The sequence below is a fragment of the Chiloscyllium plagiosum genome, unplaced genomic scaffold (genome assembly GCF_037043375.1).
Source record: "Chiloscyllium plagiosum isolate Xiang-an unplaced genomic scaffold, Cpla_swu_hap1 HiC_scaffold_1, whole genome shotgun sequence".
In the NCBI taxonomy this organism is placed as follows: Eukaryota; Metazoa; Chordata; class Chondrichthyes; order Orectolobiformes; family Hemiscylliidae; genus Chiloscyllium; species Chiloscyllium plagiosum.
The window spans coordinates 32,175,824-32,195,256 of record NW_028270139.1 but is presented as its reverse complement, the minus strand read 5'-3'; the positions used below and the strand labels follow the sequence as shown (position 1 = coordinate 32,195,256).

Sequence of the window (19,433 nt, the reverse complement as noted above, 5' to 3'; positions counted from 1 at the left end):
GACGTGATGGACCAGTTGACCGTCATCTGCTCTATGTTTCTACGTTATCTAAATGGTGAGAGATTGCGGAGCTCTGAGATATGCTGATGCGATAATTTCACATTCCTTCCGAGGTAGGAATGTGAAATTATCGCATCAGCAATGATCTTCATGAATAATTTGACTAGGCATGAGGGACTGAGTGGCTTACTCCTGCTCTTAATTGGTATGTTTATCTGTGTGTTAGTATGCAGGAGCATGCGACCTGAGAGTAGGTATGCACATCTCATTGAAGGTGCAGCTTTGGGTGAAAAAGCAATTAATAAGATTTTCAGTTTTCTGGGCTTTATAAATAAAAGCATTGAGAAGAATGCAAAGAAATTATGTTGAATCTTTACTTCAGTCCATCTTAGCTGAATCTTTATTACTGTCATTTCAAAGTTTGTTCTCCTAATAAAATTGGTGCCTTAAAGAAGGGCTTATGTCCGAAACGTCGATCCTCCTGCTCCTTGGATGCTGCCTGACCTGCTGTGCTTTTCCAGCAACACATTTTCAGCCTTGGTTCACAGGCTACCATTGAACATACACGTATAGATGAGTGTACGGACATATTTCTGTGTTAACTTTTTATTTTACTATATTCCCCTGAAGTGCTTTGTGATATTTTCCTATACTGAAGGTGATATTTAAATGTAAATCATACATTGTACTCATTATTTTATGCTTAGCATCTGTTTATTGATCTCCATTGTGGGGTTACATGAGAGTATTTGTGTACATGTAAGTGTATGCATGTATATATATGAATATGTAAGTATATAGGTTTGTACATTACCACATGTTTTGTATGGAAGTATATCTAACCCACTAATATTGTAGTTAACAAGTTAATAGGAAACAAAGGTGTTCTCTTTCTTAACAGAAGTCTGTTTATCAGAGCCTAGGAATCTTTAATCCAAACTTTAATGGAGCATCAGCTGATAATAGCATGAACAAAAACAATCGTCGTAATGGAGTAGATTAGGATAAAACAACCATGGGTTGTAATTTTTTGTGTATCAGAGATATATTAACTGGAGGAAAAGCAAATATGTGACCTCAAAGATTGCATAGCTTTAAACACTAGTCCGATGTAGGCATATGGGCAAGATACTCAAATTTTACAAACCTCTATTGATCTCGCCTCCTAAATACATTCCCGACAATGATAATGACCACATTCTAAATTACAGAGCTTGATATGTCAGTTTCCTGAAATTGCACTTGATCAAAGTCTCTGTTGAAATTTTGACCAGATTTTCAGACACAGCAGGAAACAAAGTAATTTGTCTGGTGTTCTACTGCAATGTCTTGATTAAAAAAAACCCAATTATCCTGACTGAGACCCATACTGTATTTTCTGTTTACATCTTTATAACAGCTCTAAAGGTTGCACTTAAATTTGCAAATCTTCCTCAATTTCAGGTTCTTAAACATGCAATGGTTAAAATGCATAAATAATGGTTGGTTGAAACTTTAATCTTCATACTTAACAAAAAATAGGTGTGAGTTTGACTCTTTAGGTCCAATTGTTTTATTTGTTTAATGCCCATTTTCACCTTTGGATATATTGTAATAGGATTGGCAGGAAACTTGAACTTAACTTCATCAGGATCATTATGAGGATGACTGCATCCTCAAGTTGTGCCCAGGGAGGAAATTGCAGGCCAAAGATCCAAGCTGCCTGCCTCCTGTCTGCATGTGATGGAGCCCTATCATTTCCATTTAACACACTCTATTTAGTTGCAGCTTTCTGTTCAGCAGATCTTGCCATGAAAAATGATTTTGAGGTGTATAAAATGTATCCTTGTAATAATAAATGCTGAACAATTATATGACGAGACATGTAATAATGATATGGATTAGATCATCATCTTTCCTCCCCACAACTCTAGTTAAATTGAAAAATTGCCAGAAGGGATTAAAATTGATGAGGATGTCTCAGCCAAAAAGCACAAAATATTGGGATATCAATATGATGTTAGGATAATACTTTTAACTTTTTAGTATAAAGACAAAAAAGATTAAAAGTATGTACCTAAAACAATGCTTAGCTACTATATTGACTTACCCATTTAGTAACTACTACACATTAATTGTCTATGAATGTATTTCAATCCAGAAAAGTGTGCTTGGAGACAGTTTACAGAAACAAAAGCCCAATAAAGAAGCATTAAAGTGTTAATTGCCCAATTATGCACTGCCAGTGGGTATCTCACCTCATCACAGTTCTTCTCAAAAATGTGATCTTGCGGCTGTATGATTTTCCAACAACTCTCAAATGTTGTGTGTGCCAGTACAGCGAACAAATGAAATCCGTGTGTAACATCCTCCAGAAGAACTGCCACATTGGTCATGACAACCCAAGTGGTCTTACTTTGACTTTTGATAGTGGAAGTACTTTTGAGAAGGGACTGACAAAACACTAATTAAGTTCAATAATGGCTTATTGAGACAGAACACAGGGAGGATGGTGAGGAGATGGGTAGTTTGTAGTTATCATGGTTCTGCTGTTTACAGGGTTAATTTTTAAACTGTACTTTCCTGATGGAAAACATTACCGAGAGCACAAAGTCAGAAAATTACCCCCTTCCATCTTTATTTTTAAGATGATGAGCTTCAAAACATTTACTAGCTTTATAAATTTTCCACTTTGAGAGAAACATCAGTGCATACAAATGGAAAAGAAATAATGCAATGTAATGTAAAACGCTACACTTGTGAGGAAGTAATAGCTGATTCTCTCATTATCAGTTATTCTTCACTTGGGGAATATATTCTTCACTCCATAGATCCTCTTTGAGAGTTCTGTGTGCACATTATTTTGACAGGATCTCCTGGGCAATAACTTCCTCAAAGTTATCAATTTTTAATTGTGAATTATGAAAGGAATTTCCTTCACAGCAGGAGAAGAGCCAGAAAAGGCAGAGAGGGCAATGCCCCCTACTAGGTATCATTGTGTCTCCATCTAGAATCTCAGTGTTATTAGTTTACTTGTACTCTGAGTGAAAGTTAATCTTTCCATTTCCCCACCCATTCCAAACATCATGCCTCTTTCCTTATTTTTATTTTGAGATGAACAGAATGGAGAATACAAAATACTGTATCAATCCTTTTTGGAAAATTAAAATGGAGGAGAATGAATGAAATAAGATAAAAATCAAATAAAACAACAATAACAATAAATGAAAATATAACTCAAATAACTAGTGTGCATTATTATGGTGTGAACATTTTCTCCCCCAGTTTTCTTCACTCTGATTTTGCCATTTTGTTAAGGTTTGATTTCACAGACACCAACCTCATATATTTGGTTATTTTTCATTTAAGAGACTAAATCTTTAATGTTGACTTTTTAAATTGAGCTTGAATCTCCTACAAACTTGCAATCGTTAAATAGCAATTTCCTTTTGCTTCTCCTTAGTAAAGGATCACTGAGGCTAACTGGTCATGGCAGTTGCCTCTCTGGGGCTCACATGGTCTCTCTGGTGGCCTGTTTCATGTTGGGGGATGGATTTTGAATTAATATGTTAAGAGAGCTAGTTAATCCAGAAAATAATAACTTCAATTTATCCACCTAAAATATATTTTATTTAAAATGAGAATGGAACTTCAGAAAGTTTCTTTTCTCCTGTCCAATTTTTAATCAAAAAGCAAATATCTGTGTTGGTGAGGGTGTAAGGAACGAGAGATGAAGATGTACATTTGCAGACCCACATGAGTACTCATTATAAGATATATTTCATAATATTTTCAATGGGTACCATTGCAAACTTATTGCCTAGTGACTGGGAGATGTTTCTAAACCTGTAATGATCCATCATATATCATTATTTCATTTAGAACATCGACTGCAATGGGTCAAGGAAGGGACTCACCACCATCTTCTCAACAGCAAATAGGAATAAGCGATAATGCTGGGCTAGCCAGTGACATTCACATCCTGTGTGTGAATTTCAAAAGAACACATAGTGCTAGTTCTTCTTAGAGCACAGTGATTTAATTTGTCTTCTAGAAATGATGATATTTTTAAAAAGTCATGAAATCAGTACATCTTCTGTTTTTCAAAAGTTGTTAATACCTACCTAATAATTGTATTGTCTTTGGTTTAGGATTATGTTAATAATGTCCTGGGCAGTGACATCATTGCTGCTCTTAGCAACAAATTCCAGGACTCAGAAGCTACCCACCAGAGATGAGGAGCTCTTCCAGATGCAGCTACAAGACAAGTCTCTCTTCCATGACTCATCTATTATCCCTGATGGTGCTGAGATCAGCGGCTTTCTCTTCCGGGATACGCCTAAAAGGTAATTTACTCCCAGGGTTTAAGGATAGAAGTTAGAGTAATATGTTTATGGTAGCAGTGACCCATGCTTGGTCCTTGTGGAGACCTAGTCATGTATACACACTGAGCACACCCTCCATTGGTTTGTTTGTGTGTGACACTATGACATGCTAAATGGGGTATATTTAGTACAGATCTACCACCTCAGAACTGAACTTACCTGAGGCACTGTGGACTATCAGCAAAAGCAGAATTGCATTCAACCACAATCTGTAAGTTGAAGGTCTCACCTATCACGACTCTATCATTATCATCAAGCTGCAAGTTGAAGGGGGAATGACGATTAGCTCAGTAAACAGTGTAGGAAGCATGTTGGAGGCAACACCTTGTATATGGAAAAGTGAAGTGTCAACTTGGTGAAGCAATATTGCAGGGCTATTTGTATGCCAACAAGGCAAACACATGCAATAGGCAGAACTAACCATTAACCATTTCATAATCTACAACCAATTAATCAGATGTTATCATTTAGCAGGATTAAAATACAAAAGTAGGGAAGTTTTGTTTCACTTATGCAAAACCCTGGTGTGTCAGTGCACAGTATTGTTTAACAATTATTCAAAGAAGGATGTCAATGCATTGGAGGCAGTTCAGAGATTACCAAACTAATACATGGAATGGGGTTTGTTTTATGAGAAGATGTCAGACAGGCTCAGCTCGCATTGGCTGGCATGTAGAAGCCTAACAGGTGACTTGATTGTATCTAAGATCCTGAGGAGCCTCGACAAGATAAATGTTGAGAGGATCTTTCCTGTTTATGGTAGAATTGATAACTAAGGGTCACTGTTAATAATCAGGGGTTACCCATTTAAAACAGAAATGAGCCAAATGTGATTTATTTTAAGGGTCATAAGTCGGGTGGGGGAGGAGAAGAGTTCTTAAATATTTTTAAGACAGAGATAGATAGGTTCTTATTAAGAGTAGGTGACCATTCAAGGTTGCAAGTCAGATCTACCATGATCTTACAACAAGACAGATCAGGCTCAAGGAGCTGCATGGCTTACTCCTGCTCCTAATCTGTATGTTTGCATGTAGACCAAAGTTCTGCAGTCCTGCCACTTTTATTCATTCGTGAATAGTGGGTGACAATTAAATATCTAACCAGTGAAGAATCCTTCACGAGCACCTCCATCCTTAAGGGTGGGAGAGTCCAGTAGATCAGGTCATTCCTGATGAAGGGCTTATGCCTGAAACATCGATTCTCCTGCTCCTTGGATGCTGCCTGACCTGCTGTGCTTTTCTAGCACCACACTCTTTACCCACTACATCAGTGCACATGAGGAAAGTTGAAACATTTGCACCAACCTCAGTCAGAATTGTAGGGTGGATTATCTATTTGGTCTCCTCCTGAAATCTCCAGCATTGAAGACGCCAAACATCAACCATGTCAATTCACTTTACATGACATCACCGAATGGTTCAAGGCACTGGATACTGCCATGGGCATTTGTAGTGGTAGTGAATAATTCTGCTACAAAATTAATTATGTCCTTCCAGCACTGCTCCAAAATAACAACCCATATATTTTTTTCTTTTTTTTTGTCATTCCCTCATTACCTTTAACTTTGGCTTTTTAGTTATTTCAGAGAGCAGGTAAGAGCCAATCAGACTGCAGTAGGTCTGCAGTCAGATGCAGAATGGAACATTTTCTTCTGTAAAGGACATTAGCAAATCAGATGCTTTTTTTCAAAAATTAATGATCATTTCATGGTCACCAGTACTGAGAGTAGTTTTCAATTCTGAATTAATTCATTTAATTTTAAATGCTGTCATGAATTCAAGCTCTGTGCCTCTAGTTTACCAGCCCAGTGATGTTATGTTGTCTGCCACCATCATCCCCAATGCAGAAAAGTCTCCAAGTGCATCTTGTCCAGAAAAGAGCCATGCTAATCCAAATCCATCAATTAACTTCTCAGTTTACCCTCCATCATCAGCAAAGTGGTGGAAGGTGTCATTGATCCATGCTAGCAATTGGTACTTACACAGCAATAACTTGCTCACTGATGCTCAGTTTGGTCCCTACCAGATGCTCTTGGCTCCTGACTTAATTGCAGTCTTGCTCAAAACATAAAAATCAAGGTAGCATTTGACTAAATATGGCATTAGGAAGCCCAAGATCTACTGAAGTCAGTTAGAATCGGGGTAAAACTCTCCGGTGGTTGGAGCACAAAGAAAGATGGTTGCAGTTGTTAGAGGTCAAATGTCATAATTTCAGGACATCTCCACAGAGTTCTTTGTAGCAGAGTCCTAAACCCAAAGCATTTTCCATAGCTTCATCAAATACTTTACCTCAAAACCAGAATTGTGGATATTTGCTGATGTTTGCACAATGTTGAGAACCATTTGTGACTCCTCAGACTCTGAAGCAGTCTGAAACAATAGAATATGTAGCCAGCTATACCTGGGCAACATTAATAAATGGCAAACAATATTTTCACCACACATATACCAAGCAAGAGAGAATATATGATCTATGATCTACTTTTGAAATTCAAAATGAATTTCAAAAGAGGCTCATTCCTTATGAAGGGCTTTTGCCCGAAGCATTGATTCTCCTGCTCCTCGGATGCTGCCTGACCTGCTGTGCTTTTCTAGCACCACACTCTCGACTATTTTATTATCTGGCTAGAGACCATTAACCTTTTTCTCTTTGAGTAGACAAAGTGAGAAATCGGAGAGACTTTCTAAGAGAATAAAGGCATAATATTCCATGGTTTTGAACATACAACATTCATTCCAACATCAGAATAGTAATCCTTATGGGTATCAAACTGGTCAAACATCCTACAGTATACATCAAAAAGCAAATATGCTCAAAACAGATTTCTCCGTAACTCCCCTCCAAGATGCTATTGATGTTATTGGTCATCAAATCTCATTAAACTTCACAAGGAATCACGATTCTTCACTTTTTCCACAAGGCCTTGAAACTCCGAGTCGATCCATCATTGACTGCCTTAAAGCTTGCTCCTGTCCTGGTTGATCCCTCCCTTTCCTGGATCGCTGCCCTCCCTCCTGGACTCTAGAAAGTGCGCTCCACTTGTTATTCATTGCACAACTCCAGCTTTTCACTGAGAGCTAGCTTCACCAAGCCAGCACTGTTCCTGGATTTTCTCTGAGCTCTAATCTTGCTGGGTTGCATGCAGCAAATATCGCTTGTGGAATTTTCTATACCCTCTTTCGGCTGGATTAAACACTTGTGGCACATGGCTTCCTCTGAGCCCTGACAAATCTCAAACCTTCCCTGAAACTTGACTACACAAAACCCATGTAGTGCAACTGTCTTTGACAGCACTACAAACAGCAGCACTGCCTAACACATAATGCCCTTTTGTTCTAATTTCCTTCTTCAATGACTTGTAACCTTTGAATTCTTCTTCCGCAACTGCCAAACTGCCTTGAATGACCCATTACAAACCCTGCATTAAGCCTCTCCCCATTAAGCAGAATTAAAAATTCCATGAAAGGATCGTTTAAATGTACAACCTTTCACCCCAGAAAGACAAGGGTAACAGATGTATGGGAACACCACCACCTGCAAATTTTCTCCATCCATGTACCATCTTAACTTGTAATGATATCGTGAATTGTTTTCAATGTAATGCATCAAAATTCTCTCCTAATAACACTGTGGGTGCACTTTCATCACTGAAACTGCAGCAGTTTTAGAAGACTGCTCACCACCACCTTCTTAATGGCAATTAGGGTTGGGCTATATAGCTGGCCTAGCCAATGGTCTCACATGCAGTGAAAGAATGAGCAAAAAATCAAAATTAGATCTGAGAGAACAGAGATTTCATGCAAGTCTGTCTAGTCCCAAGATTGCATTATTTATTGTATATGAGAGGATACTTACAGTCAGGAATTTATACTAACAATTACACATTGCCATAGTTAAACAATAATGAACATGAAATGATGACTAATTCTTGGAGCTGGTGAACTCCCCCATCGAGAATTACATTGGAAAATGAAACACTTTGTTTGAATGCAAATTATGAATTAAATAGTTCCTGTTCCTAAAAGTAATGAAGAAAATGTCTATTTGCCTGTGCATCCCCAGATCTTATGACTGAAATTTTGACCATTCACAGTTAACAGTATTTGATCCAGCAAATTTGAACCATTTTGTCTTCCGCACTATTTGTTCATTTTGGCTTTGGACTATCCTAATAGTCATCAATTCCTTTGCTACAATATTTATGAGACAGAGTAAAGTGCATCAGGATGCAGAATACAGTTTAAATTCTATCAGAAATGGATTTGTCCTGTTCTAAGTTTACTTCAGTTACTAATAAAGTTACACAAGTAAGAATATACCTATATACTGTACCTCAGTGCAGTCCTCTTCTTGTTGAAAAACATACACGTACTGTCATGTCTAACCAAATACACACTGGTCGATGTCAAAACCCACGGCCGTCTCCCACATCTTAGCTATGATCACCCAACTGAGGCCGATTACGGTGCTGAATAAAGAACCAAACATATAGACTGCTTGTGCAATCGTGTATTTTACCATGCATTATGTTACTGAATGATAGCACTCAGGAAAACTGTAACAACACCAATTTCGAATTATACAGTTCTGTGGAAAATTATGCACAGGGCTTCATGGGGTGTAATCAGACGAAAATGGATATGGAGACAAACTAGCTATTAGGAGGCTTCAAAAAGCTTGTTCAAAAAGATGTAGTAAAAGAGGCCTATGAACAGAACAATTATATAAAGCGGTTGAGGAGCTTAGGGAGGACATTCCAGGGAATGGGTCCTGGACAGCTAAAAATGAAAATTGTAGAAATTAAGACATGCAGCTAAACTTTCAATTAGTGTATCAGTTTTGACTTTACAACTAGTATTTTTCCATGCTAACTATATTGTTGGACTAATTAAATAGGTTGTTGGCAGATTTCGGAGTGACACTGAACCAGCAGTTTTTCTTCAGATTTTATGTGCACTGTTTACGCCAATTTATTGGTAAATGCAAGATCACACATGAATGAACAGTAATGTTTTGACATTGACACGTAACTCACTACAGGCTCTTGTGGTAGAAAATTGTTACTGCAGAATAGCAGGACTGGAAGTACAGCAAACCTTTTAATAACCAACACCTATGGGACCAGAAGTGTAGTAACTGATCAAATATTCTGGATATCAAAAGGTTCACATAATTAGTGTAAAAAACACATACTAAGTAATAGAAATATAATGCAGTGGGTACAAACATCACTGCTATTCTTTATTTACAGCATAAATTAATCAAATAATAATTCAACTTTACATTAAATAAAACTTATCAGCAGAGGGCCTTCTCACTCACACCCTCAAATGGCTACTTGGACATCGTAGAGATCGCGATAATACAGTAATCATCTGCTATTTGAGGTAGACTTCATAGTATTTGAGACATATTATTTTGGCTGGTTTATTAAGAATACCAATTCATAAGGTGTTGGTTAAAACAGAGTTTCTTGTAAATGTGAATGTGAATGTTTAGATATAACATGAGAGTGGATCAGCATTGCTATAAACCGCATCTGTTACCATTATAGAAAATCCACTAAATATTGCTTCTCACTTCATATAAAACCATAAAAAGACCAGATGTAACCACACATCCTGATTCCGAGTGTGGCTGCAGAACTGGAAGATCTACAACAACATGATCTTCTCAGTCCAGCAGCAGCAGAACAAACGACTGAACGAAGGACAGCAGTATGTACCCTGTATTGTATTTATCAATTTCAGGCACATCCAAGACATCTGACCATGTCCGCAGAGGCAGTCTATTTAGGCTACCTGGGGAAAACTGGTTGCCTTGAGAAACTGTTCAATATGGTTTCCACTTTCTGAGGCAACATAATGGTTAAGGTCAGTCATGATAGGGCAACATTGAAACCCGCGGTGAGGTCAAAGAGAGTTGTGTTTTGGCTGTGATGCTCTTTAGCTTATTCTCCTCTTTGCTGCCTTCGTATGCTGCAGGCCATCTACAGAGGGAATTCATTTACAGACCAGAACAGCGGAAAAGCTGTTCAGCCTAAGGCCTCATTCCTGATAAAGGGCTTATGTATGAAACGTGATTTTCCTGCTCCTCAGACGCTGCCTGACCTGCTATGCTTTACTAGTGCCACACTCTCAACTCTGATCTCCAACATCTGCAGTCCTCCCTTTCTCCTAAAGGTTTATCAAGCCCTTTTGTCAGACAGTTGCTTGGTGTTGAGAATTCCGGAATACCATTCTATATTGAAGAACACTTTCATTTGCAAATGGACAAAAATGGTTTGGCTTGATCATCAGTTTCCTTCTTCTACATGAAGAAGAAAAATGTCATGATCCAGAATGCCATCTCTCAGTATTGACACCGTGACATTGGAGTTTCGCACAACTTAGTCCTGCAAACACCAGCAATTTGTCACTCAATGCTGACATTGACAAACACTAATCAGACCATAAGACATAGGAGTAGAAGTAGGACATTTAGCCCATTGAGTCTGCTCTGCCATTCAATCCGATCATGGCTGTTACACATTACAAATGCTGTAGTTGTTCTATCCATTAGGTAGTGTGAAAAAACAACAACCCATCTGAGAGGCCAGAATATCCATCCAGCACGTCTGTATCCATAGTGTACCCCACCACAGTGACCTCGACACAAATGTGAGCAGAGAGAAAAAGCCAAATAGTTTCCAAATTTGTTGTCTCAAGCGTATCATCGGCAACCTTTCAGGATAAGGTCACAAACCCAGCAGCATGCTAATTCTATCTGTGTACACTCCTTCCTAACCCGATGACATCTATACTGGTTTGGCCATTGTTGTTGGATGGGTCAGAGTTGCTTACCCAAAGAAACATTTACTGTGAATTGGCCACTAGACCATGACCTCCGGGGCACCTACAGCTATATTACAAGGGTAGCTGCATGTGGGTTGAGGATGGTGGATATTGACAGTGACAACTGGAAGATGGAGGGGAACACTCTGCTGGTTAAAGTCTCATATCTAGCAGAAAGGAAATGTTTGATGTTGTTGGAGGTCAATCATCTAGCCTGAGGACAACTCTGTAGGAGTTCCTCTATGTAGTGTCCTGGGCCCAACCATCTTCAGCTACTTCATAAATGACGATCTCTCCATCAAAAGGTCAGAAGTGAGGATGTTAGCCGATGATGGCACAATGTTCAGCACCATTTGTGACTCCACAGATCCTGGAGCCGTTCATGTTCAAATGCAACAAGACATGGAAAATATCCCAAGTTTGCGGTCATAGAGTCATATGCCACACAAATACAGGATAACAAATATCCTGAGAGACAATTTAACCAGTACATCTTGACATTCAAAGGTGTTACCATTACCTTATCCCATACTATCAACATTGTGGGGGTTACCATTGACCATAAAATGAACTGGAATAGCCAGGCAAATACAATGGCTATAACAGCAGGTCAGAAACGAGGAATCCTGAGACAAGTAACCAGCCCCCTGACTCCCTAAAGCCTATCCACTATCGACCAGTACAAGACAGGAGTCTGATGGAATACTCCCCATTTGACTGGATGATTTTAGCTCCAACAACACTAAAGAAGCTTGTCACAATTCAGGACAAAGCAGCCTGCTGGATTGGCACCATATCCAAAAAACATCCACTCTCCATCACCAGCACACAGTAATGGCAGTGTGTACCCTCTACATGATCTACTGCAGAAATTCCTTAGACAGCACCTTCCAAACCCCCAACCGCTTATATCTAGAGGGACAAGGGCAGCAGATATATGGAACACTAACAGCAAGTTCCCCTCCAAGCCACTCACCATCCTGACTTGGGAGTATATCACTGTCACTTCAGTGTCATTGGGTCAAAATCTTGGAATTTCCTCCCGAGTGGCATTGTGGGTCATCCTGTAGCAGGTGGACTGCAGCAGTTCAAAAAGGCAGCTCACCACCACCTTCTCAAGGGCAACTAGGGATGGGCAATAAATGTTGGTCCAGCCAGTGACTCCCAGATCCCATGAGTGAAAATAGTCACTGACAACCACAACATGTGGAGGCTGACTGTTTTGGAAGGGTGTTAGTAGAAGAAGCAAGCAGAAATCACAAGCAGAATGTAAAATTTGAACTGCATGCACAGAGAATACAAAGAAAGCAGAGGCTTATAAATCTCAAATATTCTCGGCCCACTGTCTTCCTCTGGAGAGTGCCCTGACGGAGTGGGCCACCACCCTGTAAAATCAGCACTTTAGAGACAAAAAGCCGCCATGGATATCAAGGATCCTTTTAGATTCAGGGAACATCTCTGGGACACATGCACCAACCAACCCCACTACCCCGTGGCCAACCACTTCAATTCCCCCTCCCACTCCACCAAAAACATGCAAGGCCTGGGCCTCCTCCACTGCCAAATCCAAGCCACGTAAAGTCTCGAGGAAGAATGCCTCATCTTCTGCCTTGGGACCCCTAACCACATGACATCAACATCGACTTCACTACTTTCCTCATCTCCCTTTCCCCCACCCCATCTCAGATCCAACCCTCCAACTTGGCACCGCCCTCTTGAACTGTCCTATCTCTCCACCTTCCTTTCCACTGACCCGCTCCACCCCCCTCCGACCTATCAACATCACCCGCACCTGCACCTACCGCATCTTCCCAGCTACCTCATGCCCACCCCCATCCTCCTACTTATTTCTCAGCCCCCTTCAGCCCACCACCCACCACATTCCTGATGAAAGGCTTATCCCGAAATGTCGGCTCTCCTGCTGCTCGGATGCTGCCTGAGCTGCTGTGCTTTTTCAGCAGCACACTTTTCGATTTCGATTTATGATGTAGAGTGAGCGATGTTGTATTAACCACCCATGACACACTGCATCATTGTTTTTTCTTTTTATTTAAAGGGAATATTAGGCAGCTGATAAAATGGGCTGTCAATACATTATTATCCACTTAATACCATTGCCCAAAGTCACAGTCCCTTACTAACCACCTGGGTTCAATTGATTAACCAAAGTTTCTCCCTTTTCTCAATTTATGAAAGTAATCAGCACAATAAATGTACTTCCCTATAATGGTGTACTTCTGCTGTGTTTTGTATCTGTTCATGCAACAGTTCACATAACTTAAAAAAAAATCTTAGTTTTCTAATTATCTGTATTTAAGACATAAACAAATGAAGGAATAATGTTAACTGGTCATATATTAAACTTATAGATATTACTTTGTCGTTGAAGAAGACAATACACCTTTGTCAATTACCATGACACCATGTGATGCACCCTTAGAATGGAAACTAACCCTTCAAGAGCTACCAGAGGAGTCAAGTGGAGAAGGTTCTGGTAAGGCAGTGATGAATATAAAGGAATTCCTTAATACGGATCATGAAAAGATCAACTTACATTGCATGACTTAAAGTTGCTCGATAATCAGATTGTGGAGAAGATGAATCAGTGTGATATGTAAGACAGAATGAAGTATCATATGCACACATCTTTACATTTTTATAATTTCCTGATTTCATATGGAATGGTAGCATATAGAAATAAACTTGTCCATTCTTCATCTAGCACTGATATCTTTGGAAGCCTATAAACAAATAGACAAACAAAATGTAATAAAGTTGGGTTGCAGCCATGATGATGTTAGCTTGAATTCAGAACAATTCAATGAAACATACTATGTACCGCAACATAAACAGAAAACCTGTTTCAACTAATATTTTATAAGTTGCATTTCTAAAATAAATATTTTGAAGGTTATAGATCTTATAAAATCACTGGGATAGTTTCCATAGCATAAGCTAAAATAGGTATACAGGATTTATATCGGTATTTCATGATTAGAACATTTAGGGGAAAATATCAACTCATCCCAATTGGATAACTCACTGCAACTCATTGATGGACTAAAGGAATTTCAACTAGTTCAACTAATTAATCAAAAGTAGATTGAGAGGAAAGGAGACATCTAATTTGGCAGCTTCTGTACTTTTGGAAGGAGGTTGAGCATGAGAAATTGTAAGACACAATTCATCCTTTAAGGCTTTTTGTTTTGCCCTAATTACATGTAAAGAGACTGAATTTCTCTCCCTGTTCTATAATGTACACAGTGTTAATAATTCAGCTTTTGCATCCCTAACAGAGTAAAGCAAAATCTATTTATTAGGGTCAGTTTATGTATACGCTATTTTTAACAGGAACAGAAAATAATTTCTGTAAAGTGGAAACTGAGTGTGACATAATTCCATACAGGTTAAGGGGAGGTAATTTTTCCCATTTTATGTCCGCCTGCTAAATGGTTAGTATCTGGCGTTTTACATTCTAAACGACAATTAGACTTTTACCATGAAATATCCACAGCCGGGAACCATTAAGGTATCATACTAACCTGTCTCTTATCCATTTTGCCTCCCATTCTGCAGAATGTAGACTTGGATAGCAGCCCATTTGAAATGTCACTGCAATACTGTATCTTTATAAATATGTACATCAGAGATGCAGAAGGGAACCAGTAGCAAATGTAAACATTTCTACAGTGTTGTGAACATTACCACCAAGCTTGCACAACCTTGAACTTCCCTAAATAAACTTGCAGGACTATCTTACAAACTTTTTTTTCCTTTTGTGCTGTCCTCAGAAATCATATCAATACTTCACTCAAATTTTGATACAGAACTACATATTTTGAAGTCTCGGTTCACAAAATACTCACATCACATAAATATTTGGATCCACAAGCTCTTGTTTCTTTTTTTTGTACATAATGTAGTTACAATCTTATTTGAAAATGAAAAATTGATTTCAGCTGTAGTTTAGATTAGATTACCTACAGTGTAGAAACAGGCCCTTCGGCCCAACAAGTCCACACCGACCCGCCGAAGCGCAACCCACCCATACCCCTACACTTAGCCCTTCACCTAACACTACGGGCAATTTAGCATGGCCAATTCACCTGACCGGCACATCTTTGGACTGTGGGAGGAAACCGGAGCACCCGGAGGAAACCCACGCAGGCACGGGGAGAATGTGCAAACTCCACACAGTCAGTCGCCTGAGGCAGGATTTGAACCCAGGACTCTGGTGCTGTGAGGCAGCAGTGCTAACCACTGTGCCACCGTGCTGCCCTATTATTGCATTATTGCAATTACAGTTAATGTACCAACAATTTCAGTGCTGGAACAGCGAACAGATCATTAATGAAAACAGGGAATACAAAACAAGTGCTTCTGTGTCTCCATTTTAGAAAATAACTTTCTGAATCACTTAGAATGTATTTCGTTTAGAAGGAGATGAAATGAGGTGAAAAATACCTTTTGTTCACTGTCCATGCTCATGAAGTATGATGATGTAATTTGTTATTTGCTCTGTAGAATTTTCAAACTTAATTTGAATTTACTTCCCAGTTATTCCAGTGATGCCATTGTTGGGTCCGCCTGGAATGCATAGTCTTTCCAATTCCTTTAATGGATGATAGTGTGACCACAGACCTAGAGTCACCCAAACACAGAATGGTCTTAACCAGTTGAACATGCCGATTTGGTATTGATTCTCATGCTAGTCCAAGGTGCCTGCCTCCGTGATATCACTGGAGCCACTATGAGGCAACAATTATCTGTTCCTCAACACTAGTATCATTAAAGAAATTTTGAAGGAAACTCGGAAAGGAAATAAAAGGAAAGGAAAGGAAAGGAGAAAGTTTCTTTTTTTTCACTTTATTATGCTGATTACTTAAAAATGTTCACCGTTAAACATGAGTCTGCATTAGATAGCCAGTCAGTGAAAATATTAGCATTCACTTGGTCATCGTCTAATGGACATTAAAAGTTAGTGTGGGAGACAATTTGTAATGTAAAAGAATGGTAGAGAATCATTATCAATTTCTGGACCATTTTGGGTGAATATAATTACTTTGAAAGAAATTAGGTGCTTGAATCACATCAACAAAAACGGCATAAATGCCAGTCCTTGAAATGGCCAAATTTACAAAATTAATGCATCTCCAAAAATATTCAAGAAACTTGGCACTACTCAGAGCAGAGTAACCAGCTTGAGTGACAGCACATCCACAAATATCCATTCTCTCCATCACCAACACTCAGAAGCAGCTGTGTGCACCATCTATCAGATGCACTGCAGAAATCCATCAGAACTCCTTAGCACCTTCTAAATGCAAGACCACTTCCACCTAAAAGGACATAGGTAGTAGGAACGCCACCACCAGCAAATTTCCTCCAAGCCACTCACCATCCTCACTTGGAAATATATCCTTGTCACTGGAGCAAAATCCTGGATTTCACCCCCTAAATGGCCTGAAATGATTCAAGAAGGCAGTTACCATCACATTCTCAAGAGCAGCTAGAGCAATAAGTGCTGGCCCAGCCAGTGACACCCACGTCCCATGAATGCAAAAAAAATTAGATAAGCCTCTGTGAATGAATTTCAATGACTTGTGAACATTGCTATGGACATGGAACCTAGAATAAGAGCTTTCTTCCAAGTATTATACAATTCAATGATCCATTTAATGAACCAGTACTGGAATTTTAGGAATAGTGTAATGGCACATGAGATACAATCACGTTTTATTAATTTATTCTTTATCTTCTCAGGAGACCCAGAACCACTAGACCAGCAGAAGAAACAAGAGCATGTACTGAATGAACTAGGTACCGATCTGTACTCATACAAAGGCAATGATGTTGAATCATACTTAGCACCCAATTCACCCTCTGGTTTGTACCGTTTGGAACTGATTTCAACAGAAAAAGATACAAATTTCAAGGTTTATGCTACAACCACTCCTGAGTCAGACCAGCCTTATCCTGAGCTCCCCTATGACCCACGGGTGGATGTGACTGCTCTTGGTCGTACAACCGTCACATTAACGTGGAAGCCTAGTCCTACCATTTCACAACTGCAACAGCCTATTCAATATTGTGTGATTATTAATAAGGAGCACAACTTTAAGAGTCTTTGTGCGGTGGAAGCAAAACTGAATGCTGATGATGCCTTTATGACAGCTCCCAAGCCTGGATTAGATTTCAGTCCATTTGATTTTGCATACTTTGGCTTTACTTCAGACAGCGGCCCTGGCAGAGAACGAACAACCGGCGTCAAGTCGCTCACCACATGGGTGTCACGGCAGATGGCTGGAGCACGGAGAGTGGATCTTCAGCAGATATGCATTGGCAACAAAAACATTTTCACTGTATCTGATCTGAAACCAGACACACAGTACTATTTTGACGTTTTTGCCGTAAACACCAACTCAAATATGAGCACCGCCTATGTTGGAACCTTTGCAAAAACCAAGGAAGAAGCTAAGCAGAAGACAATTGAACTGAAGGATGGGAAAGTGACTGACATCTTTATTAAACGGAAAGGTGTTAAGTTCCTGAGATTTGCTCCAGTTTCCTCCCACCAGAAGATGATGCTTTATGTTCACTCATGTCTGGATGCAGTCCAAATCCAGGTCAGGAGAGATGGGAAGCTGTTGCTTTCACAGAATATGGAAGGTGTTCGCCACTTCCAGCTGAGAGGGAAACCAAAAGCCAAGTACCTGATCCGGCTGAAAGGGAGTAAAAAAGGTGCATCTATGCTCAAGATCCTAGCCACCAATAGGCCAAACAAGCAACCCTTCCCATCTGTACCTGAAGACACACGCATTAAAGCCTTTGACAAGCTACGTACCTGCTCCTCAGTCACAGTGGCCTGGCTAGGCACGCAGGAGCGAAACAAGTTCTGTGTTTATAAAAAGCTTGTGGAAAATAACTACAGTGAAGAGCAGAAGAAAAGAGAGCAGAACCAATGTATTGGACCAGACATCCGAAAGAAATCTGAGAAGGTGGTCTGCAAATATTTCCACAGTCATATTCTCCAGAAAGCAGTGACGACAGAGACAATCAGAGGACTGCAGCCAGGCAAATCGTACCTTCTGGATGTTTATGTCATAGGACATGGGGGCCACTCGGTCAAGTATCAAAGCAAACTGGTCAAAACAAGGAGGTCTTGTTAGTGATTCCATGTATAGACTCAAAAATTTATTGGACTATTTCACTAGATGAAAATATACAGACTGACTACTTATACAGCTGAGATGTTGCAACATGTATTTGTACTATTTAGAAAGATATCAACTTGTATATTTATGTTTACATAATTCAGTGGTTATTTGAAGAGACTGAGGCTGATGCACTCAGATGGCACTGGGCTTTTGTAGCTGCATGACCGCAAGGTCCTTTGTCACATGTGACATTGAATAATAATGGTCTACAGTGGCAGGAGATCACTCAAGTGCTGTCAGTTTTTTTGACCTCTACATTGCATGAACTGCATCTAAATTATTTCACCTTCCAAGCCGCTTGAAACTAGCTGCCCTGTTAATCGTACATGCAATATAGGACATAGGAAATCTGTAAATTATTTTATAAGAATAAAGTTCAGTCTTAAATGTCTATGTTTTTATGATTGTAAACTTTAAGAATCATCCCCATTAAAATACAATTCTAATTATCTATTTGACTACACTCTGAATCAGTTTCTAATGCTTGGTGCTGAGAGAAATTGCATTGATGTTTTCTTTACAAGGACTCATCGTTTATGTATAGTTTGGTGACCTTGTCAATGTTTCTTGCATCTTGCATCACGTCCGTTTGGTGTTTCATATTTATTGAACTAATAAAAAAAACTCACATTCATCAGTTCTTGTGACGATTGTATGAACAAATTGACAAAATATATCGCAAGATGAAACAGAAGATACATATGAGCCAAATCCCACAGCTAGTTTGGTTTTGATCATGGGGCAAATTGAAAGGGCTAATTAATATCTTCACTAATTAGACATTAGCTGTGATACTATGTTAGTACTTAAGACATCCAGTAATAATTGACTAAGAAATCTGAGGGATTTTTAAATAATCAGTTTCAGATGCAGTTTGTGGAAAACAGTTCCAATGTATCCCATTTGGACAGAAGGAGAAAAGAGAAGGGTGACTTTCATTTATTTAGTGTCATTCAAGTCGTTGGAAAGTTCCAAAGAAGTTCAAACAATAAAGAGCTGAAATGATTGGTTTGCAGAGA

The 19,433-nt window shown here is 39.2% G+C and overlaps 1 protein-coding gene across 1 annotated transcript in view; it reads left to right on the top strand.

Moving 5' to 3' along the window:
* The window catches only part of ndnf (neuron-derived neurotrophic factor), a 31,321-nt gene extending 12,456 nt beyond the window's left edge, over positions 1 to 18,865 (top strand). Inside the window, exons 2-4 of the mRNA XM_043702011.2 lie at positions 4,131 to 4,325; positions 13,567 to 13,691; positions 16,961 to 18,865. Coding sequence (XP_043557946.1) covers positions 4,131 to 4,325; positions 13,567 to 13,691; positions 16,961 to 18,366 — 1,726 coding nt within the window. The 3' untranslated portion in view covers positions 18,367 to 18,865. The remainder of the gene's footprint in view (positions 1 to 4,130; positions 4,326 to 13,566; positions 13,692 to 16,960) is intronic.
* Positions 18,866 to 19,433: the final 568 nt, after the last annotated feature.